This window comes from Fonsecaea monophora, assembly GCF_001642475.1.
Source record: "Fonsecaea monophora strain CBS 269.37 chromosome Unknown Scaff2, whole genome shotgun sequence".
In the NCBI taxonomy this organism is placed as follows: domain Eukaryota; kingdom Fungi; phylum Ascomycota; class Eurotiomycetes; order Chaetothyriales; family Herpotrichiellaceae; genus Fonsecaea; species Fonsecaea monophora.
The window spans coordinates 59,577-81,832 of NW_019173933.1; the positions used below are offsets into that span (position 1 = coordinate 59,577).

General features: G+C 53.0%; 7 protein-coding genes across 7 annotated transcripts; 4 read left to right on the plus strand and 3 right to left on the minus strand.

Annotated features, from left to right (window-relative positions):
• Nucleotides 1–7,633: 7,633 nt before the first annotated feature.
• On the minus strand, nt 7,634–8,251 carry AYO21_00405 (hypothetical protein; the record flags this gene model as incomplete). Its single annotated transcript, XM_022650395.1, has 1 exon — nt 7,634–8,251. The coding sequence occupies one exon, from the start codon at nt 8,249–8,251 to the stop codon at nt 7,634–7,636; it is 618 nt and encodes a 205-aa protein (XP_022517009.1).
• A 942-nt stretch (nt 8,252–9,193) lies between these two features.
• AYO21_00406 (hypothetical protein) lies at nt 9,194–10,528 on the plus strand (the record flags this gene model as incomplete). Its single annotated transcript, XM_022650396.1, has 1 exon — nt 9,194–10,528. One exon carries the CDS (start codon nt 9,194–9,196, stop codon nt 10,526–10,528), a length of 1,335 nt encoding a protein of 444 aa, XP_022517010.1.
• A 755-nt stretch (nt 10,529–11,283) lies between these two features.
• Nucleotides 11,284–12,069, plus strand: AYO21_00407 (hypothetical protein; the record flags this gene model as incomplete). Its single annotated transcript, XM_022650397.1, has 1 exon — nt 11,284–12,069. The coding sequence occupies one exon, from the start codon at nt 11,284–11,286 to the stop codon at nt 12,067–12,069; it is 786 nt and encodes a 261-aa protein (XP_022517011.1).
• Nucleotides 12,070–12,970: 901 nt separating this feature from the next.
• On the plus strand, nt 12,971–15,352 carry AYO21_00408 (hypothetical protein; the record flags this gene model as incomplete). The annotated part of the gene is made up of 1 exon (XM_022650398.1): nt 12,971–15,352. The coding sequence occupies one exon, from the start codon at nt 12,971–12,973 to the stop codon at nt 15,350–15,352; it is 2,382 nt and encodes a 793-aa protein (XP_022517012.1).
• A 1,048-nt stretch (nt 15,353–16,400) lies between these two features.
• Nucleotides 16,401–17,839, minus strand: AYO21_00409 (hypothetical protein; the record flags this gene model as incomplete). Its single annotated transcript, XM_022650399.1, has 2 exons — nt 16,401–17,592; nt 17,646–17,839. The coding sequence occupies 2 exons, from the start codon at nt 17,837–17,839 to the stop codon at nt 16,401–16,403; spliced, it is 1,386 nt and encodes a 461-aa protein (XP_022517013.1).
• Nucleotides 17,840–18,752: 913 nt separating this feature from the next.
• Nucleotides 18,753–19,236, minus strand: AYO21_00410 (hypothetical protein; the record flags this gene model as incomplete). The annotated part of the gene is made up of 3 exons (XM_022650400.1): nt 18,753–18,884; nt 18,969–19,050; nt 19,109–19,236. 3 exons carry the CDS (start codon nt 19,234–19,236, stop codon nt 18,753–18,755), a joined length of 342 nt encoding a protein of 113 aa, XP_022517014.1.
• Nucleotides 19,237–19,990: 754 nt separating this feature from the next.
• AYO21_00411 (hypothetical protein) lies at nt 19,991–21,715 on the plus strand (the record flags this gene model as incomplete). The annotated part of the gene is made up of 1 exon (XM_022650401.1): nt 19,991–21,715. The coding sequence occupies one exon, from the start codon at nt 19,991–19,993 to the stop codon at nt 21,713–21,715; it is 1,725 nt and encodes a 574-aa protein (XP_022517015.1).
• Between the last annotated feature and the right edge of the window lie 541 nt (nt 21,716–22,256).

Sequence of the window (22,256 nt, forward strand, 5' to 3'; positions counted from 1 at the left end):
CCATCACAGCAGGGGTAATCAAAGCAAATGCAAACAATCCATCATCAAAACCCGGAATCATGGTGCCTCTCTGTTCATACCGATTTTATTCAAACATGCTTCGCTCAAACACAAGACAACATCAGGCCAATTCTTTCATTTTCATCTTTCAGCGAAAAGGAGCATGGCGGCCTCTTGGGTGGTTGTACAGATGAGGATGGTAAGGGTCTGGGGTGTGGTAAGGTGGTGCTGAAAACGCAGGCAGTCCCGCCGTGAGCTCTGCCAGGGAAGGGAGTTGCTGAGGGCCCTGTAAACCCGTCTCTGAAGGCATCGAGTCTCGTCGTAAGGGGCGCGCTGGAGGTACTCCATGTCGGAGTGGTGGTCTTGGAGGTAGAGATGAAGGCTCGATCCCGCTATTGGCGTTGGTCAAGGAAAATGGAACCACACCGGCCCGCTTCGCCATCTCATGTTCACCCATCTGCCAGTGCATTGCTTCGACGGCTCTCCATGGCATCGCCATCTCCTCTGCAACTCTCGCCCACATGTCGGCTCGAAACCTTTGATTCAAAGAAGATTAGTCGACGGGGATTTCCCAAAGGAGACAAGATGACAGAGCAGCAAGAACAGTTGTACAAGATCTTTCTTGACAGCGACGTTGGGGACAAACTGCGATCGGGTGCGACGTTTCTCAACATACCTCTCGTACAACCTTGCGAGCTTATTTTTGCGGTCCTCATCCCACTCACTTCTCCGCTCGAGATAATTCTGATAGTGGAGTCTACAACTGATGGCGCTGCGTCCGGGCAGGTGCTTGCTGATATCCTCCCACTTCATGCCATCCTGGCGAAGCTGGATGATTTTGGCGTCCTCCTCCGGGGACCACTTGGACTGTTTCTTCGCCGGAGATTGGATTGGGTGGTCCTGGCTAGAGGAGAGTCTCTTCGCAGGCACCGCCGGCCGCGGCTGGGGCGGTGGCAGAGGAGCCACGCTGGTGGCAACACTGGACGGCACCGACTCTGATCGAGATACTGAGGCGGGAGAGCTGGTTGACTGGCCGTCGTCCTCTTCAGTCGGTTTGAGCAGCGACGAGATATCCACGATGGGTGATGAGACGAGGTTTTGGTTCGTGAAGGATGGAGGGAGGGTTGTTGCCGGAATTCAGTGGGTGCTGCCATACACGAAGAAGACGGGAATGGACAGAAAAAGAAGTCGAGGAGGGATTCCTGGAGATCAGGCTGAGAAAGCGAGCACAGGCGGAACACCACAGAGGACTACTAATGGCAGGAGAAAAGCTCGCTTCCGATGAGAGTGTGGGTTGGGTCTTTGGCGAGACCGAGCGATGGCGCCGGCGTTTCTAGGTTGTAGACTTCTGGCAGACAGGGTCGGGAAACAAGACCCGGGAGAGGCTATGTAGGACAATGGCTTCATTCGAAGATTCCAGGGAACAACCCACACTACAAGGCGGGATTAGAGTGAACGTTTGGGGGGGGGAACACACAAAGGACATTGTCCACAGGATGGAGATATATATCAAGGAGGAAGACGAGGAGGGGACAACAGGGTGGATTTGTTTTTCGGCAAAAGATGCGGTCAAGGAGAGCGGGTCGGTGCGGCGGCAGCCTTCCATCGATCGCTGTTCCTTTTCGCACACACGCATTCGTGGCAGACTGGGCGGAGTGGAAGAAAGTCCCTGGGGCTCGACCGAGTCGTAAGTCGGCCAGATCCATCTCCACGCTCTCTGGGTTTTTTTTGCCCTGGCCGTGGATGGTGGGCTGCGCAAACTATACTTGTACACAGGATATGAAATGCAGCTCGCCTCGATCATTCTATCTCCATAGCTTTGCAGCTTGCAGCGGCTACTGGCGTTTCTGCACGATTCGCTTCCGGTGGTCGCGAGGACTTCTGGGGCAGCTGATATCATTGTCCGTACCTGTTTCTCCCTGCTCTTGTTTTCCTTGTTTGCTTTCCCGCCTGACCTGGAGAGGGGAGGGGGGGAAAAAGAGATGCAGTAAGGGCGGAAAGGATCCAGTTTCCCTAGGGGTCCCATTTCGGCTTCTGGCACTAAAAACGACATGGATAGCTGCATGAGATCGAGAAGGGCGACGGTCGAGGGTCAAAAAAAAGTTGTGAGCGTGACTGTGACTGTGACCATGACCATGACCTTGTCCAGCATCCCAGTTCTAGACAGGTATCGTGGTGTGCCCGGGCCCCGCCGCTCAAGGTCGATGGATCATGGGAGAGGCTTGCATCACGATGGAGCAAGAAAGACCGGCTACACTACCGCTAGTCGGGCGGAGCAATCCATCACGGCGTCAAACTTGGACGGACCCAGGAGGTGGGTTCAGGACTTTTACGAAGGCGAACTAAAGAGCCTGACGGCTTCGAAAGTGGGATGGTGGCATACAAGTTCGTCAGATGTCCTGGGAGGGTTCGTCTGCGCTCGCCGTTGGTGGCAGAAGACTAAGACCAGGCGTGGGAAATGGGACAAGATGACAAGCATGCAAGACATGCTCCTCCCGCTGTCGAGTGCTGTCGAGGGATATAGAGAGAGGCGAGATGGTCACAAACAGGACTCACTGACGAGCATTTCCGAGGTCGCCGCAGGTCCAGTCTCGAAATGGGCAACTGGGTGTGGCGGTCGCTGTGGTGTATATTTGGCTCAAAAGGTCAAGAATCTCACCCCATGTCGCGAGCCTCCTTGTTTCATCTCCATTCTTTCCGAGGATCGTCCAACCTGGTCGTTCCCATGCAGACCGACAGTTACACTTTTTAGTCAGAAAAGGGAAACGCCGTGATCTGGAGGGGGTGGAAACGAGGTGGATTGTTTAGAACTGGCTGGATGACCGGATGGCTGGCTGGCTGTAACAGCAGATGGTTGAGAGCCGAGCGACGGGTCCAGGGTAGAAGTGTTGGTTGTTGGGAAGCAGTTTGGAGGTAAGACTGCGAAAGGGCAGAGACAAGAAATTCGCCTTTCTCCTTCTTTCTCCCTCTCTCACTTCACCGCATTGTCACTCGTCTTGTTTTTCCCTCCCAGCAAACTCCGAAACGTCTCCAACCCCGTCTCTCAAATGCAGGCCAGGGCAAGCAAACACCCCGTCCAAGCCCATCCCAAGCCATCCCGCCGCCCACGCAGCTCTTAGGCCGTCCGGGGAAGGCGGGAGAGAGTGCGCTCGGAATCCCACTAGGACAGAGAGGAGTATAGCGGAGCTCCAACAACGCGGAAAAAGCTCTGCGCGGGCTGGAGAAGATATAGGATGCTGGAACACCCGTGTCTCCAAGTCCGTGTCCGCGGGCGCATGGCTCATGGCCCCTTCCATTCGCCCATCTGCACTGGTGCTGTCGTGGCATGTTGCGAGACATTTTTTCCCCTTCTCTCTTACCAGATTTGCAGAGTGAAGCGGATAGAAGCCTCTCGTCTCCCACTCAGCCCCCTTGCTCCCCCACTGGGAAAACACTAGCTAACTAGTTGGTAGTGCTGTAAGCAGCGACAAGGACCATGGCTGGACCAACGGTCCATAGTGCGCTCGATCAGTACCGAGTACATCCATTCTTCCATCCAGCCAGTCAGCCAGTCAGCAAGACGGCCCATCCTAGCCCATCCCACCGCGCCCATCCTCCACCCGGACAACACCAAGTGCTTCTTCTGTGCGTCACTTTTCTTCTGGTGTCATACATAGGAGGGATCAACATGTAAATCACCCGCACGAACGAAGGGGTAAAAAAGATACCGTACTGGTACGCTACAGCCGGCCCCATTCCTCCTTCTCACGCCAGCCAGGGGGCAGAAAAGAGTGGGGACGTGCTACTGTGTTACGAACCGAGTCAGTGTGCCCCGGAACGATCTGGACTGGATAGGTCACACAAACACGCGCACGGTGTGGGATCTGCATGACTTGTAACATGACGATGCCGACGACAATGCGTCATTATGGTATGCTTTGTATAGCTTCGACATGAGCAAATAGGGCCATCATCGCCATCATTCTGCCAACAATTTATCAGGCGGTGAAAAGCGGTGAGTTCACCGACTATTCCTGCTTTGATGTTGGCCAGGTACGTACGCGCACAATTAACATTCGGGTATCCAGGGGGGAAAGATCCTGCCTGCTGCATGGCATGAATCATAGAGGCAAAACGTGTTCGATTGTTGGCTGCCTTGCATCACAACCTTTTGCTGCAGGGTCGCCGGGCCCAAACCTTACAAGCCTGGAGATGACAGCGCACAAGCTGAGAGGAACCCATCTGCAAATGCAAGGCCGTACGCAAAGCCAAAGACTGGAAGCAAACCTGCTGAGGGCAAACACGTATTTCATACTGCTCTGGCGAGCCGCCTTTTTTCTTTTGCATGGGCAAGTCAGCAGATTAGGAGGTCATGTGCCAAAATCGCCCAAGCATGCAAAGCAGTTGGCCGTTGAGACCGAAGCCAGGTCTTCCTTGTCAGAAAGTCGGCGCCTGGAAACGCCGAAGACAGGACAATGACAATGCCTTTTGTTTCATCACTGGGCGGAGAACAGGTGTTGCAACTCTTGCAGGTCGCCAATGCACCCGACACGAACCTCGTTCAGGTCCTGGCGAACTCAAAAAAAGGGTGCGAGGCACTGCTCGGGGCGTCCCTCTGTGGCGACGGAAATCTGGGCCGGGCAACAGAGCAAACAAGGACTGCCTCGGAGCATGAATCGAGGCTTTGTTTGCAACCCAAAAGCTTCAGCCCTTGGCAATGATCAACCCATCCAAATGCCGAATAGCAAGTGGCACAAACTGGCAGTTGGGTTGGTTGTCGAAGTTTCTACCGAGTACCTCGTACAGACATACGAATACCCACCCAACCCACCAACCAACCCCATTGTCCTCCACTACTGGTACAAGCTACTTGAAGGGAGCTTCCGGGAAGATGTTTCGATCAGCTACATACCCCTGCCTTGTCCAGCTGGGTCACCTGCAGGCCCCATGTTCATCAAGCGCCCCCTCAATGTCCATCGTTCGTCCATTTTAACTTTGGATCCTGGGCCCGTCGCTCTCTTGCTGAATCGGTTGAGGGGGTTGGTGTGTTTGTCAGTCGTGTCTGCCCAACCCGCGACCAAACGCCCCGTTACATTCTCGATTGGACCGTCCTGTCGGGAATTCTAGAAACGCACCACTCGGCGCCACGCCGCCCAGCGTCCCACCGCCTCCTAGCCTGGATTGGGATCCATACTGCCAGTATTAGGTGCTCCCAGTAATGACCAAGAACGAGTCGAGTGCATCCCGAAACGAGACGACATGCCAGAGAGATAGGACTTCCACGGTGGACAGAGGGTTGTAACCCTCATCTTTACTAGTGCCACCTTCTTTCCACTTGGCTGTTCTCGCTTCTTTCTTTAGTTCCTTCGCCAGGAGAGCCCGAAGTTCGAGAGTGGAACAGGGCACCAAGGGCAACAGCCTTGTTGTCTCCATCATCATTTCATCACCACTATTACTGCCGATGCACGCCCCGCCGTGTCCAAGGCTGGCCAAGTGCCAATCTGCAAGTGCCAATCTGGCCCCTACCCGAGCCACGCAGTCACCCTGGAACTTCGTCTTGGACACTATCACCGCCCATCATAGACGGGGCCGGGATCCAAAGTCCTTGCAAGTCTGAACCCAGTTTCTCCGTGCCTCGCACGAAGACTTGTTTGTCCTCAGCCTAGCTTCTCCTGGCAGGGCATTGCCCTTTTCGTGAGCAATTGCGCCTTGAGCCCAACGGATGGATTCCGATTTGACGCCAATGTCGAATTGTCTTCTCCAAAACGGGCCCACGAAGTCATTGGCTTGCTGTATCTTCCTTTTGGTCGCGTTGCGCATCCGCAATAGCCTCGCCTCCTAACAGACAAACTAGGTACTTGTAACAACGTTGCAAAAAGCGGCCCAATCTCCTTCGCATCCCCCGGTTTGTCATCCCGCTCCACAGAATCTTGGTGGACTTTCTTGACTACTTGCACGCTGCGGGACTCCCATCCTCAACTCGGCCAGCCACGTCAAGAGGGGTACTGATATGTGATCATCTGAGATTACGAGAGGTCCCGGGATGGATGGATGCAATGTATCCGAGAGGAGACGGAGGAACATGTCTTCTGTTCTCTTTTTTGCTGGTGCTTGTGCGCATGGTGCTGGCGTCATTGCCTGGGCGCTCACATCTCGTGTTACCATCTGCCGACCCGATGCAAATATATGGTACAGAGTGGCTAAAAAGCGGCTTCAGGCGTTGTAAGTACAAGGCCCTTCCCTTCCAGAAATTGGATCCAAGAACACCCTACCCCTGGCCACCCCCGGTCAACCCCGTTGTGGGAAGCACTGGTTGTCCATTTCTGCATTGACCAATGGTCTATGTCCACAACAACAGACACTTCATCACTGTCACGCATCTGTCTACTTGCATCAATCTACATCGTCGTCTGAACGTCTGACTACCTTGGTTTTCCCCTTGGGCAGGTAGACACGCCCCCAAACTTGAGGAGGTGCACGACGCACACTGCAACTGGGGGCGACAATGTTACGCAAAATCCATGCGGTTAGCTGCTGACGGCGGAGAGCCGCAGGTAATTGACAGCTCCAATTGACATATGCACTTGTACCTTATCATATGCTGCTTTTCTTTCACGGAGGCGGGCAGAGGAAGTGTGGCCGGATGTTCTCGTTCCGTCTAACCAGGCCAACACAACACCCTCTGTCCGAATCCCCACTCGACAGGGAGGTTATGGATTATTTACTACTTTTCGCTCCAGCCGTCGTGGACTGAGACAAGCCCAGGCCTTGTCATGTGGCGCTGGTCTTCTCCGTCCTGGCTTGTGGTCTTGGAATGACTGGCTCATTGCTAGATCTACCGACAAGCGTGCCTGGTGGTGAGTTGACCTCCGTTGTTGTTTGCTGTTGTTGGGGGGCATCGCAAATTCCCACGATGAGAAAGAAGGGTATTCAGGAGGCATCGAGGGATTGAATACGATCTCTTCCTTCGGTGGCAAAACAAGATAAAAGAAACCAGCTTGGGTTGAACCCCCATGACTTCTGCAGAAATCTATCAACAGAGATTCAACCTCCGAGAAGGAACCTCTTTAGAGCTACCTAACATGTTTTTGTTCCTCTCCTTTTTGCGAGGACCCATTTTCCGCACACGTCCGCAAGGAAAAAAGACACACAGTGCCAGAAGACTTTGGTCAGGGTCCAGGTTTACATGGTGTGGTGGCCTTCATTGCGTGCCGTTGCTCCCTAAGACCAAGCCAAGGAACGATGCACAATGAGAAATCCCCTCGTCGCTAAACACACTTTTGCGCATGAGAGCCAAGTCAAAGCTTTCAGGCTGGTCTTGTTTCCCTGACTCCCGGAATCTCGGTGCCCCTCTGCCAGAGTCAATACAACGCTCCATGTGCTTTGTGGCATGGGACTTGTCGAATGGCTGTAGCATGTAAGTGCTTGCTACGCTTCTTCCAAATCTCAACTTAGAGACCTCTCTGATGTGCAGGCACGCATGTAGAAAGGAATAACTTCGCCGAGGAGAAAACACTGGAGTTTGGAATGTGCCTCTTTCCACCGTAACCACAGTTGAGTATTTCTGGTCTGTAAAGTGCAGTCCGAGTCAATGTCCGCGTGGTGTATTTGATTGATTTGGAGACCGGCTGTATCTCAGGATTTTGTCGACGCATCAACTCGCCTCGCCTCCAGCCGGGACTTTTTGTCTTTGTTGTAGAGGTCGAGGCTGTGGTGAATTCCTGCCTTTCTTAGAGCCTCTTCCACGTCCACTTGGTCCATCTGGCCCATCTGCCCAGTCCCCATCGCTCGAGTCCGCTGCGGCATCGACATGGTCGTCAGCGGTTTCATCTTGGCTGTTCAAACCCGAGTCTCCGAATGTCTCCTCCGTGTGCTGCTGCAAATACGAGTCAAATTTGCCGTCTCGTCTCTCCTGCATGGCTTTCCTGGCTTGGTTCTGCCAGCTCTTTTCGTAGTATCCCTCACTCACGTCCCTCTTGAATTTGTTCACGGCGGCCTTGATGTAAGGGTCGTCGAGCATAAATTCCACCGAGAGCGGGCATTTCAAGCGACCCTCGACGTCGAGTTCGTACTTCCGATATCGGGGCGGGAGCGTGTCGATGATGGAGCGCTTTTCCACCTCAGTGTAACTGTCGGGTTCGGCTGTCCAGTTCGAAATGGCCGCCACGAGGAATCCGTGAATGTCTGTTGTGGTGATTGGTGATGAAGAGTTCAAGATTCGCTGCGAGGACCAGGGACCCGTGTTGCGCTTTGGTCTCTTTGCGCGACGCATCTCGTAGTGGGCTTCTTTGACGAGTTTCCTCCTGAAGCTGATAGTGATGGGTTTCTCAACAGCTCACCACACCGGAGCGCATCAGCGCAACGAAGAGACTGCTGGTGAGAGACAAGAAAATACCCTAGTGCGAGGAAGAAGGACCGGCACCGGGCCAAGACAAGTCGACTTGTTTCATCAGCTAGTGATGATCTGATCTTTCGGAATCGATTTTCACAGTTGTTGTAATGTTAGTCTTTTATATTCGGTCTGCTTTTGTCACATACAACTGGAAGACACAACCGGCACGAGATAGGCAAGCATGGCGGGACAATCCCCAATTTGATGGTGGGAAACAACTCAGGTTCACCAGGAAGCTGGCAAGGTTGGCATGGTGAGCCAGCCTCGTCAGCATTGATCTCGATGTGACGAAGGAAGCCTTTGTCTCACATTATTACGGTCAGTTTCCGCATGGGGGCCATTTCGTAATGGGAAATTGTCAAAAGGCCATATTATTATCCCCGTCTATCTATGCCCGATAATGGACGGGCATATTGATCAGCTTCAGCCACAGTCACAGCCACACTCTCTGCCAGCTATCTAACAGTACTGAGACTTCTTCCTATGTATCCCAGCATATGCATTTGCAAGACATGATAGGCGAGTTCAACCATGGTACGTCTTGATCTTGGTTGCACGGAAAGTGACGAACGAGAATCGTGATGCCGAGGCTTATTCCCCCATCCAATCAGCGTTGGTATTCCCTTGGCGCGCCTGCGCTGGCCCCTTCATCCATGTGTCCATCTTGACATTCCACCAGCCATCATCCCATCATCCATACCCCCTCCGATAACGTCCTGCTTCACTTCTTTTTTGTCTTCTTCGCCCTGAAGGCGGCTGCTGCTGGATGTAACCCCCGGCTATCTCTTCTCTACCGTCTACGATCGCCTGTGCGATCGCATCATGGCCTCCTCTGCTACGTCAGCAGTGCGCCGGACCGTCCACGCGACCATCCACTCCCTTTCCAGCGCATCCGTCGATTTGACCAAAGCAGCCATAAACCTTCCCTCCAGTTATTCCAACTATGTCACTACAAATTCCTCCTCAGTCTCCACCATTGAGAGCAGCCTGCGGTCATTGACGTATCTCCTACCCGGAGCCCGGTTCCATGACACCGAACTCGCCTCCGAATCAGTCCATACTTTCGTTCAACTCTTATCCATTTATCACGACCATCTCCTGAAGAATCGCGCGGCATCGCTGGCGCTTACTCCTTCCGTTCTCAAAATTAAAAACCTCAAACTGCAGAGGCCGAAGCCATCTCTCCATGCTCGTTACACGATATTCTGGACTTCGTCCTCGTCCCTGTATAATAAGATCGCAACGGTCTTGAAGATTGCGCAATACACCGAGCTGCTATGGGAAATGATTGCCAGGCGCCGAGGGGGTGAGAAAGCCAAGTGGCGTGTGGTGGTGTTACTGGAATCTTTCAAGGCCATTTGTCGTTTGTTGTTAATGCGCATCACCAATCTGCGTCCCACCGTCACCCCATCCTTGCCGTTGAGAGAAGACTTTGCGCCGGTCGAAGCGGAAGAACAAGACGAAGAGTTTTCCCTGGACGACTTGAACGACAATTTCGATGTCAAAGATGCTTTGGGAGATGCGGGAGTCCCTACGCCGCCGCTCTCCGATTCCGGTAAACACGCCCCATCGTCCTTGTCTACCACGGAGCCATATAGCATGCCTCGTACAGGATTTACTCTGCCTACTCTACCATCCCCGGACACCGTCTCGTCTTACCTCCTCAATCACGTCCTCACTGCCGACGACGTCAAACCCGCCAAGCAACTGCTCCACCAACTGACCACTCTCCGTGGCCAAGCTGCCGAGGTTATGTATATATTGCGGCCTCTGATCTACGCGCTGCTTATGCAACGCGTTGCACGCACCTACGGCTATGAAGGGAACAAATGGAAGCGCAATTGGACCCCATGGCTGGTGGGGATCTCAATTGAATACCTTTCCCGCCAACTCGCGAAGAGGGACCTGGCGGCAAGAGTTCCAGGGGGTGCGCGATCCGGTCTCTCGGCATTGGAACGCGAAGAGTTGAAGAAGCGTGGGTGGCAGCTCGCGTGGTGGGGCATGCGAGGCGCATTTTACGAGAACATCACCAAAGTCTGGGTGCATGGTGCTGCAGCGTCTTTGAAGGGCAAACCCATCCTGGATCTGCTTGGGGGAATAATCGAAGAATACGAGTATCTATGGAGTAACTACTATTTCAGCACGTCGACAATGTAAGATGGGCATTTGACTATCGCACACGAACGTGGAGATCCTACCAGACCTGAGAAGCATCGGAACAAGTAAACAGCAGCACGGGACGGATGAACTTTTGTTTTGTCGTAAAAAGACTGTATTTTCCTCCTCTCGACGTTTGATGACAGCCTGCCAAACCACGGGTTTCTTACTGCAAGGTTCAAATTTGGTTTGTTCCCAACGAGCGGATCCTTGAAAACTGAATAAACCACAGTTCAGTGGGTTCGCATCTGACTTGCAACCATTGCATATCTGGGCACAAGAGAGACCCTCTACATAGCGGGATATGAAAGTAACATCTTTTATCTTTTCTATTACTGTTGCTCGCGACACTTTTGATGTATAATGGAGCCGTGTTGACGAGGCAAACAAACTCGGATCGATTTCAATTGAATAACATTCCTTCTTTAAACCACGAGTCCGTCGGTATACCACAACGTTTCATCTCCAGAGAGCGAGCGACCAGAACGGGGGAATCGATCTCTGCTCCATCTACCTCTGCCGCACCTTGTCTTCACTGTCTGCAACCTGACTAACTACGCAGGCTCGAGAAAAGACAAGGGTGAACTTACCTCTTCTGAACTGCTCTCTCCACCACCATTCACCTCGATCGATCGGGCCCCTGACAACAACCACGACTTGAGATTCAACAAGACCACTTCCTTCAGAATTCTTCAGGCTCTGTCTACCTCCCCTTCTCCGTGTCTTCGTAAACCTCTCCAGATAGCAGTCCGAAGATGGCGTCCGTTCAACCCTCAAAGCGTCCAAAGCTTCACCACCAAGGTTCGAGATCAAACCCAATCACCCTCCCCGACGATGACAGCAGTGGTTCGGTAGCCGCCAACTTCAACAATCCCGCGCTCTCTGAGTCGGACTCTCTTCAGCAGCTTCTAGCCACCTTTGATAACCTTAACCGCACTGAACACCTGGCCAAGGTAATGGTAAAGGTGCGAATCGCCGAGACCCAGTACGCGACCATCAGAGACGAGGTGGAAAAGCAAAGCCAAGGCTCTACGGTCATTCAGCAGGAGATAGACCGCTGGCAGGTGTTGTCTGACATGGTCAAAAATGTTGCAGGAGAACGATATGGACCCTTGCAAATGAATGCTGCTTCCCATGGACGAACAGTAAACTCCAATTCCGAGAAAGACCATCGTCACCAAAACCCTCCGATCGGCCTCGCAAGTCCTTCTCCGGGCCAAATTGCGAGCTTGTCACCTGTTGCCGGCCGCATCTGCAAACGAGCCCGCCAGCTGTGCGAAGCACTCGATCGATTGTCCAAAGCCCTGAGGGCTCGCTTTTACATGTGGGAGGCTTTGTGGGATGTCTATGACGCAATGACAAAGCCTGGCCCAAGTTCAAAACCGACTCTGGCCAGACAGCAGTGGGAGGGCGGAGACCAACCGTCAATGTGGCAGAACTTGATGAGAAACGAGGTTGATGTGCAGGCTGCAGGGAGACAAGTGGAAGAGCTTGCAGGGGAGATACTTATGGAAGCCCGTGCATATCCAAGACATATCTGACACACTGAAAGACCCCAGACTGAAGCGCAGATAGGTGTTCGTTGTGACATTTGGGACGACATTACCTCGACTCCGCTAGGGACATGATGTCAAGCAAGACAATGTTTGGAAATGGAGCTGTGAATGCGCAGACAAGCACGCAAGCCACATTCTAGAGAGTCACGTTTGTCGCCAGAAGCTGAAGGGAACAAAGACGGAGACAAGGGTTTAGCTGGTCTGTCAATGAACCAGCCATCTCAAGTGTGCATCCGAGATGGTTTGATGGGTTTGGTGGACTGCCGATAGGTCTTTGCTCGAGCTGCTGTTGACTAACATCCCGGCAGATGATGAGACTGTGACGAGAACATGGTGGTGATCATGATGGTGAGGTTGGTTCGTTGAAACTCAGGATCGAGAACCAAATGATAATCACAGTGTGCACGCTAACCATAAATTATCCAAATGGACGCCGCTTTATGTCTGTCATCGCATAGCGAGTCGTTCTGAGTTGTGAATACCGCGGTTATATAGCCGCCGCTTTAGCAGATGTCGCCTCACCTTCCCACTATGAGATGCCCCTTTGTCTTGGATGAAGTAGTTGACATTCACATATCCACCAGTCACTCAATTGTGCGAGCAAGCTACCACTAAGCCTCTGCTTCCAAAAAATACCCAGAAGGGCAAGGGGAAGACTGTCGGTGTCGTCCCGTGAAGCTACGGCAACCCCAACGGCTTGACTTGTCTGGCGCAAATGAAACGCCACCCAGTTAATACCTCAAGAACGCACCGTCCCAGCAGCCTGATGTCAGTGAACACCGACTTGTTGGGTAGTTTGCAGAGTTGTTGGCGAAATTATGCGCTGGAGTTATGCGGCTATCCCACAAGATTCAGCTAAGCTCGACTCTTACCCACCCACGGTAAAATGCCAGAGCCTCGTCGCTCCGGTCGTCAACGCAAGGTCAACCCGCGATATGCCAACGGCGGCTGGGACAAGGACACTTTACGTCGTCTGCGGGCCGACTCCGAGTCATCTGGTTCGTCCCCTGCTGAGGAGTCGATACCGTCGGACTCGGACGAGGGCGACGCGGCGAAGCATGTATCCGCCCAGGAAGAAGACGACGCATCTCTTGCCTCTGTTGCCTCGATACAATCGTCAGATGTTGAGACACCAGATCAAGGAAATGATGAAGATGGGAATGTGCATTCGACGTCCGACGAGAATATACCAAGCCGTAAACGACGAGGTCAGCCGTCACGCCCGCGTTCTGCACCTGCGGCTGAACTGACCCGCTCGCGTGGCTTACAGCCTCCCTCTCAACTTGGAAAGAGAGCAGCATATGCTAAAATCTTTGGTCCCGAGATTGACGACCTGTTTGAGGTTCTGACCGCCAGGGATACTTGGCTCAAGGGACAGGACATCACGGTCCCTACCCGCCAAACGCTGTTCACTGCCATTCAACAGATAGACGATTTCGAGGAAAGCAACAATGGGAGTAATGAGGAATCACCCCGAGAAAAAGAAGATGCCTTCGCGGTGGAGTCGTTGTTTGAGACGGTCCATACCCGTCAAGTTTTGAAGGTAATTGACCTGGAGGCTATTCATGAGAAGTACCTGCTCCATCGAGTTCCAGAGCATTCAGTTGTTCTTGGGCCGTGGGGTAAGCAAAATAAGTTTGGTATTGATTATCTGTCCTCGTTGGACACAGGAAAAGCGTGGCTGGATGACGGTACGACCGAGGGCGTTGAGACCTCGCACACCGGAGAACAGCCCGCCCAAGCGAGTTATCATCAAGCCTGGCTCATAAATGTCGGAGAGAAAGTACAGTGTCTCGCGTGGGCTGTGGGAAACACCCATTCCGTGCAGTACCTTGCTGTGGCTGTCAAATGCACCTCGTCCCAGAGGCGAATGGTCCCCTACGAGAAAGAACGTGAACGTCCGGCTTTTCATCCCTCGCCTGCTTATCCAACCAGCATACAAATCTGGGCCTTTCATACCAGACCAACCGATATTGAAAAAATCCGAAACCTGGCAATAGACGAGGAGCCGAGCTTGGTGATGGTGATTGGTACCGAATGGGGCAATATTCGGCAGCTCAAGTGGTGTCAACTTGAACCAGCTGACGACACGAACCAGACGAACTCCGTTAATCCAACTATCGGTCTTCTTGCGGCTGTCTCAAGCGACGGTCATGCTCGCATTATTGCCGTGCCGCGTCCCAAAGATCGCAAAAAGGGGATCCCAGTCACTCTCCGAGTCGAAAGGGCTGGCTTCGATATTCCCCCTCCTGCAGACACTATCTTCACTACGCTGGAATTCGCCGACCCTACGAATTTCCTACTTGGCACCGCCGATGGGTTTCTCTATTGCTTCGATTTGACCGAACTGCAGAGTCAAGAGGGTCTCCCGAAGTGCTACATGAAACAACGGCTCCACCACACGTACGTTCTTTCGGTCTGCGCGGGAGCGCCTGGTGCGCAATCCACGTTCCTGGCCAGCACTTCGGCTTCAGGTGACCTTGCTCTGACAGACCTGCGAAGCCCAGAACATGACCAAGTGCACGTCCCTCGTCCTAGCTTCCCAACGCGAGATCTGATATACGCTCCTTTCACACGCTCCTTCATTGCAGTTCTCGACCGGAGCGGAAACACACAGGTAGAGAGGAACGCCGCGACGTTCCTGGTCTGCCACCACATCCGGCAGTTCCCGAATCTGTCCAAGATTGCGAAACTCCCGCATGACACGGGAGCTACGACGGCCCTGGCTGGTTCCCAATGGCACCCGTGCATTCTCGTCGGCAACGCCAAGGGTCAAGTCCTGGCGACGAACTATCTCCGAAAGGTGCTCCCTTACCGCAAAACGGACCCCAAAAAGGCCGTGGGCGCATACCTGCAAAAGATCTGCGAGTATGATTGGCGACCGCTCACGGCAGAGGAGCAATACAGAGAAACCAACCCGTCATCACCATCAGTTGCCAACTCAAGCGAAGCAGGGAAAGAGGAAGAAGCAACAACCGACCTCTACCACGGGCACGACACCCGCCCAGGCGTATCCCGCTTCCACGAGGGCTTCAAGCCGGAAAAAATCGAAGTCGCCTATTCGCTACCCACCGTGAAGAAGTCGTCGAGGCCTCGAAAGACCCCCGCCGGAGGCACAGGAGCCGGTGAGGCCGTCTTTGAAGAAGAGCAAGCCGTTACTGCACTCGCATGGAACCCCAATGCAGCCTGTGCCGGCGTCGCGGCCATGGGATGGGGCAGCGGCATCGTGCGCGTGCAGGATCTGGCATACGATATGCCTCCGTCGTGAGAAAAAAAAAAGCCTCGACATCAGCCTATGTGTGATCCGTTATTCTGATTCCCTGGACCCGAGCTGGACCTCTTGAGAATGCCCTTTTGAGAGGACTTCGGTTGGGTAGCCCGACACTAATGGAGAAGACGGACTTTAACAGGGTCTCAATCTTCTTGTATGGTCCGAAAGAAGCCACTTGTGGATGAATTGTATATCCCAGAATCGAGGCGGAGCGACAATCCTTTGCAGGAAATGCGTGTGTTAAGAGAGCTTTCAACTTCCAAGGGCGACACCATGACTCGGCCATGACTGCTAGGTCAATTCTAGCATGTCGATGGGAATCCTATTTCATCGCAAGATCTGCTGTTGATCCGAAGGTACTAGAGGGGGATTGTCAATTGACATTATCGAGCGCAGATAGCCATCTACAGACACAGCTACTGGAGCATAACGTTCCCTCCCAACTCGGTTCACCATTTTCTGCTCCTTTTTCCTTCGTGATTTTTCTTCCTCTCCATTCTTTCATTTCCAAGCTCCTTTCTCTCACTCTCTGAAGTTTGCAAAAGCAAACACACGCACACGCACATCCTCCCCTCCCTGATTGATAGCTCCCATCACCTGTTTCAACATACTGTGAATGACGGGCTTTTCGTCAACAGGAAAAACAGCGCTCATCAGACCCTAGGTAGTGTACATGACAAACATAGGGGAAGTCGAAGTCCAGTCCATGCTTCCTCAAGATTTCCCCACCCTTTTTGATTCCATTACTCTCACATATTCCACAGTTCTTTCTGCTGTTGTTTCATACCCTCTGGCACATCTTCCTTTTTTCCATGTTTCAAACGCTTCATGCAATGCTGGAATCGATATCGCTAGATGGAGAAAAGACGTTGCATGTCAACTTCACCCGTGCCCATTCCCACCCCCTGAGGCGAGACGAAAAACAATCCTGGCCGTGAGATTCAAGAAACGAAAAGGTCGCGTAAATCCCGCATGGGACTCTTCGCCCCAAGCCTGCATGTCTCTCACAGGATGAAGCAAGCAAGGAGGAGAATCGACGAGACATTTAGCTCTTGCTTTCGCCCCGAGGAGCACCTCCACCACGACCGCCTCGTGGTCCTCCCCGACCACCTCCGCCACGATGGCCATCTCCACGCCCTCCGCGACCGCGTCCTCTAAACTCGCCGCGTCCACCACGCGCACCACGTCCACGACCCCGCTCACGGCGTACCTGCTCGAATCCATCGTTCTCCTGTGCGGGCTTCTCCTCAGGAGTGGCAACAGCGGCGCCTACCTCTTCAGCCCAGCTGTTGGATTGGATTGCGGCGGGAGTCGCTGCAAGTCCTGTCTCAGTCTCTGCAGGAACACGAGGCACCTGGACCCATTCTTCGTTAGTCGCACTGGTATCGGTCACTATGGATGCCTGCGGGTCCCATGCCTCGCCGACTGCGTTGGCAGCTTCTTCACCAGTCGTGGACTGTTCTGGGACAGAGGGAGTAATCTCAGGTTCTGCAATGTCGTTGACGATGGTCTGGGTCTGGATAGCAGCAGCATCGTCAAGTTCAGTCAGACCAGCATTTGCTATCGTGTTATCGATCCCCGATTCAGCTGTGGCAGTGGCATCTTCTTTTGCTTCGGCCTCCTCTCCGATTTCTGGCTCTGTACTTTGCACCACATCTGGTGCACTCTGCAAGGAAGACTCTTTGATCTGTGCGTACGTGAACTCGAGAAGCTCACCATGAACATCAGTGACTTTGTCTTCTGTGCCATAGACCAGCTTCTGCAGCGTTGAGAGTGAAGATTCGTTGCCTTGATAGACCAATAGTAAAGCGCCCTCAAAGGCACGACCCTCATCAGTATCGGCTTCCTCGGACTGACGTTTTGACGCGGCGGAGTGTAGAAAGTGTGTAATAACTCGTAGCCCATCCTCGACGGCCTTTGCTTTGATTTCCTCAATCTCTTGTAGAGCATTCTCCTTGACTCTGGCAATCTCAGCCTCGTGTGCTTCTATCAACTTTGACTTCTCTTTGAGGGCCTTGTCTTCAAGTTCTTGAGCGAAAGCGCGGAAGTGGGAGAGCTGTTCTTCAAGCTGGGTGACCTGGTTTTGCAGGGCAGGCTTCTTCAGGATCTGAGCTTTCTGATCGGCGTTGAGCTTCTTTTGTGCAACAAGGTCATCGAGGGAGACGTTTGGGTTTTCACTGATGACGGCATCAGCCTTTGCAGAGGCAGCAATCTTCTTGTTCAAGTTGCGGATATTCCTGATTGAGCATGGTCAGCATGTCTTCATCTCGTGCAATGTTAGGGCAACTACTTTAACAGGTCTTTGATGAAGGGACTGTCGGCGTGGGAATCCACACCATTCGTAGTAGGATTCATTTCGCTGGCGGAGACTGCAGTTTCGACAGTTGGTGTCACGGTACCACCGTTCGTGGTCGCAGCTTCGCCTTTGGCTTTGCGCTTCTTTGCAGTCTTGGACTCAACGGGAACAGTGCCAGCGGTCGACATATTGGTTAGGCAGTCTTGGATTGGAAATCAAGATGCGGGACTGGAGAGAGGAATGCCTGGAGTGTGACAGGTGGTTGTTCAAGCGAGATGGACCAAGCGCAGGAGTCAGATGATGTGTTGAGAAGACGTGAGGTTAGGGTATGAGCTTGGATGGAGTAATGAAGCTGTAGTCAAGGAGGTAATGAGAATTTGGACGGTTTGCAACGTGCTCGCGTGAGGCTCTTGACAAAAACGAAATCAAATCAAATAAGTCCGAGATCCGCCAAGCAACAGTCTCCGAACTATTCGATCAGGCTGCGCATTCACGAGGCTCCAGAGTCTTTTCCTACGAGATGAGGCTGTACCTCGTAGTTTACAAGTGATCTGTACATGGTTTCCAGGTGTTCTATGTCTTTCAATTATGACTTTTCAATGGTATGGGGTGAGTCATACGTCTCTATGTTCACGCCAAAAGCGTGTATACGAGGTAGACACGCCCTATCCTACGTGCCTGGTTAGCTCACAGAGCGTCCGACAGCAACGTTGTGACTCATTCTTCTTAGAGCCGGGGAGCTGGGTGATCGGTCTTGGTCTGGGCTGACCCAATTTGAGCAGTCGGTACCCGTAGGACAGGCTACCCAGGCGCCTAGGACAGTATACCTCTTCAATGGCTTAGCAGCTGAAGAGAATCGCAACCAAAACCAGTCTTTCCGTCGCACGCCCGAGGATACCTACTTGCAGGTAGGATCCGGGTTAGGTTCGCAGACAGAGCCTGCCTAGAGCGTGGGCTGTTTTCTTTCGGCGGACCATTATGTTCACGAGATTCGTGACACTGCAGATGTGTCTGGGTCCTCCACCAACTCCCCCGCTTATGCCTCACTGGGCTTGTCTTCCATTTCGCTTCTTGACCCTTCCTGGTCTCTGTTCACCTTCTTCATATCCTCTTGCGCGGCAGATCTTGAGGGTTCTCGTCCCATTGGGTTCGAAGATGACGGGAGTGCAGGATGTAACCACTGTGTGTTATCTCGAGAGTGTTGTGCTGTCGCCCTGGATTTGGCGGTTCAACCTTTGAATCGACGTAAAGTTGTCTACCACAACGATCAGTGCTCTGTCTCGCATTTTCCCAGCTTCCACAAGGCTCGTTGCGTACTATAGTGGCTTTCCTGATGTCTTTCGCGGTGACATTTTTATTGTTGTCCGAGAGTGCTTTGCGAGTCGCAGTCTGCATAAGCCTGCACCAAATTCCAGTGTTAGCTGTTAGATTTTCGTAGAGGTACCAGTGGGACAAACTCCTCCATGAACAGAATGTAGTTGAGGTAGACCAATGGATCGACTTCTGTGGCCACCCTCTTCCTGGAGTGGGCTTTGAGGATCTTTCGCAGCGTAGACCGAGAATAGCCTCTGTCGGACGAAGTCATGATAGACGTGATAGTTGTGCACTGTTGTACTCGAACTCGGGTGAGTTGTTTACAAGGTAGCGAGGACGACTTGAAAGGGACCGACTTGTCAACAAGATGCCGCCTCGGGCGTTTGGCAGAAACGCGCCGAGCCTGCAAACAAAGTGATGTCGATGGTGGCGCTTGATTGGTCGAGTATTTCACGAGTTACTCGTTCTGCCCAATGATCTCTTCTATTTCAACTTTATCATGGAAGACTGTGAGAACTGAACCTATGCCCACCTCCCTCTCTGAGATGTCGGAAAATGAGCCTTTTGATTCCATAATCCCCCAGCTATGCTTCCGCACTATGAACATTCCACGCAGCGCAGACGGCTCGGATGCATGTATGCCCATGCCCACACTACGAATCCCTACCGGTTGAAAAATCTTCAACACCATCACACTTACCCACGACGACCCGCGTTCGCCGCGAATTGCCACAGCCAAAAAGCAAATAGGCTCTGATCCGGTAACAATGGCGCAACTCCTCGCCGGAGTCTCGCCCTTGCGCGACCAGCGCTCCCGAGTCTGCACACTCTTCTTTTAACCTGGGAACATCGGGTGCTTCATCCTGCCGGTTGGGACCCCTCTCCGATAGCACATATATGCTTCATACCCCACTGAGACGCTTGTGGGCCTTGCAGACCTGTGCAGCAGTCAACAACCCTGATATGAAATCATCCATGACTTGGGGGGACAGTGACCTGCCCTTCAACAAATTCCAGAATCTGCCATGGCCGATGATGACCTCAAGTTCGTCTTCCACGTGGGGACAGACGAGATCGGGGAGGGTGTTGGCATAAGTGCCAAAGAACGTCGCTCACATGCTGCGCGCATTGGTCGCCTCAACGCTGTACAGGCGGCGAGCAAGACCGCGAAGTCGAACCATGCTTCGAATCGTCCTGTTCCACATCCCGTTCCTCGAAAACAAGCTCTTTACAGGCTAGACTTACGACGGAAGACTAACCGTCCAAGTACCTCCAACGTGAGCTCTCACTCCGAGTCTTCATCCAATGAAGAAAGACAGCTTTCGCCTCCTCCACCGCTGGTGCTCAATGGCAACTCTGACCCATTTGCCATGCTACCCATCGTCATCACACCACTTGTGAACCAGTGCTTGACATTCATGCGGGAGGCGCTGTACCCAAGTATATACTACAACACCTTCTTCCGTCGCCTCTACGGTAGCTCCCATGGGCCAATCAATGTCCTCCAAGATAGCACTTGGCTACCCGCGCAGACGGCTCGACAAGATTGGGGCACGGCAGCGAGCAGCTTGACTTCCGAAGGGCAGGCCATGGCCTGTATTGCTAGTTTCCTAAGCAATATGGGCCCCCTAATGCCCGAGGAAAATCGACTCAAAATCAGCCGTGAGGCTCTGGTCTATACCACCAAGAGCTCACAGTTGTTACGAAAGTCCCTTGATGAGTTGCCCAGCATTGACGGCCAAAGTGTCCTGCTGCGAGAGCCAAGCCTCATCAGCCACGTCTTCTGGTTGTTTCGCGCGGCTGTCTTCTCGGAAAACAAAACCTCAGTATCAGTTCACGGCAAGGTCTTAGCTCGAAGCATCATGCAAGGCTTCAATGACGGTGTTGTCGACCACTTGATGATTATACAAGCTATCAATGCCGATTGTGATGACGCCACCAAGTTTATGCGGCCCACCTACTTCGATCCAGACTGGTACAAAACGATTGTCCAGCCAATATGGGCCACGGCCGAATATGTCCTACCTCCTATACCCGAAGCCGCTTACGTGAATATCAATGCTACAATTGAATTGCCTGAGTTGCGGGAGATATTCATCAACTCGCTCCACCAGGCCGCATACTGCGAAGACGGAATGCAAGTGCCTGACGCAGCATGGGGTCCGCTGGAGCACAGACAGCTTGCGTTTGCCTGGTTTGCGACGCAGAGTGAGTACACCATGTCGAAACTTCTCCAGATCTACTTCGATCTCCGAGGTGGTAATCGTTCGTCCTCGCATCAAAAGAGGACGCGGCCAGCTCTTAAACCTGCCCAAAGGCTGACGCAGATTGCGCTGGCGCTGGGACTACTGTACTACGTCCGCGTCTTGGGCCACGAGACAAAAATCAACGGCAAGGACATTCGGGACTCCTCGCCTGAGATCCTGAGACATTTGAGAGCTGTCATGAACCAGGTCTTGATTGTTGCCAGCGACGATGAAAAACGGCAGTACCACGAGGCGCACGCGTGGCTCTACTTCCTGGGGGCTTTTGAAGAAGAACGGAAGGACGTGTCGCCCAAATCGATTTGGTATCAGCACCGCCTTGCCGACCATGTCAACGTCTCGAGGGACAAGGGCTGGACCACTTCAATCAGCTGGAAAGACTACCGTCGCATTTTCCGCACATTCCTCTACAGCAACTGGGCTTACCCCAGCGGATCCACATGGTTCGATCGAGTCGTGGCCACGTACGAACGGCCAGTAGGATGACACACTTACCATGGTAGACAACAACAGCGCTTATGCACAGTCTCAGCTATAGAACAAGACACATTGTTGTCACACGAACCGCCCTTCACGGCGACCACTCCGGCCACGACCGATACGAAGCTGACGTAGGATCATGTCGGATCGCGGACACAACAACCGTCCCAGCTACGCTCAACCACCGGAGCCATGTCTACCCAGACGCGAAGCCCACTCTGTGCGTCCAAAGGCGCATTGAGTGTGGGTTGTGCTCTCCGTAGGCAACACGGATGTCCATCGCAAGGGGCCCAGCCATGCTGTGGCTCCACTGAAACCAGCATCGACAGCCTGGAGAAAGTACCGTCCGACTGTGAGTGGGTATCTTGCGCACTTACTGTTCAAACTTTGCGCTCGGCGGGAGATCTGCGAGCACTAGGTTGTGGGACGACCCTTGGCTTTGAACACAGACAGTCTTGATCAGCTGGCTCTATATCCAAAACCGAGCTAGAATATAGACGCAGATCTGTCGTGTACTCCCTGTACAGAATCAAAAGAGCTATATGGA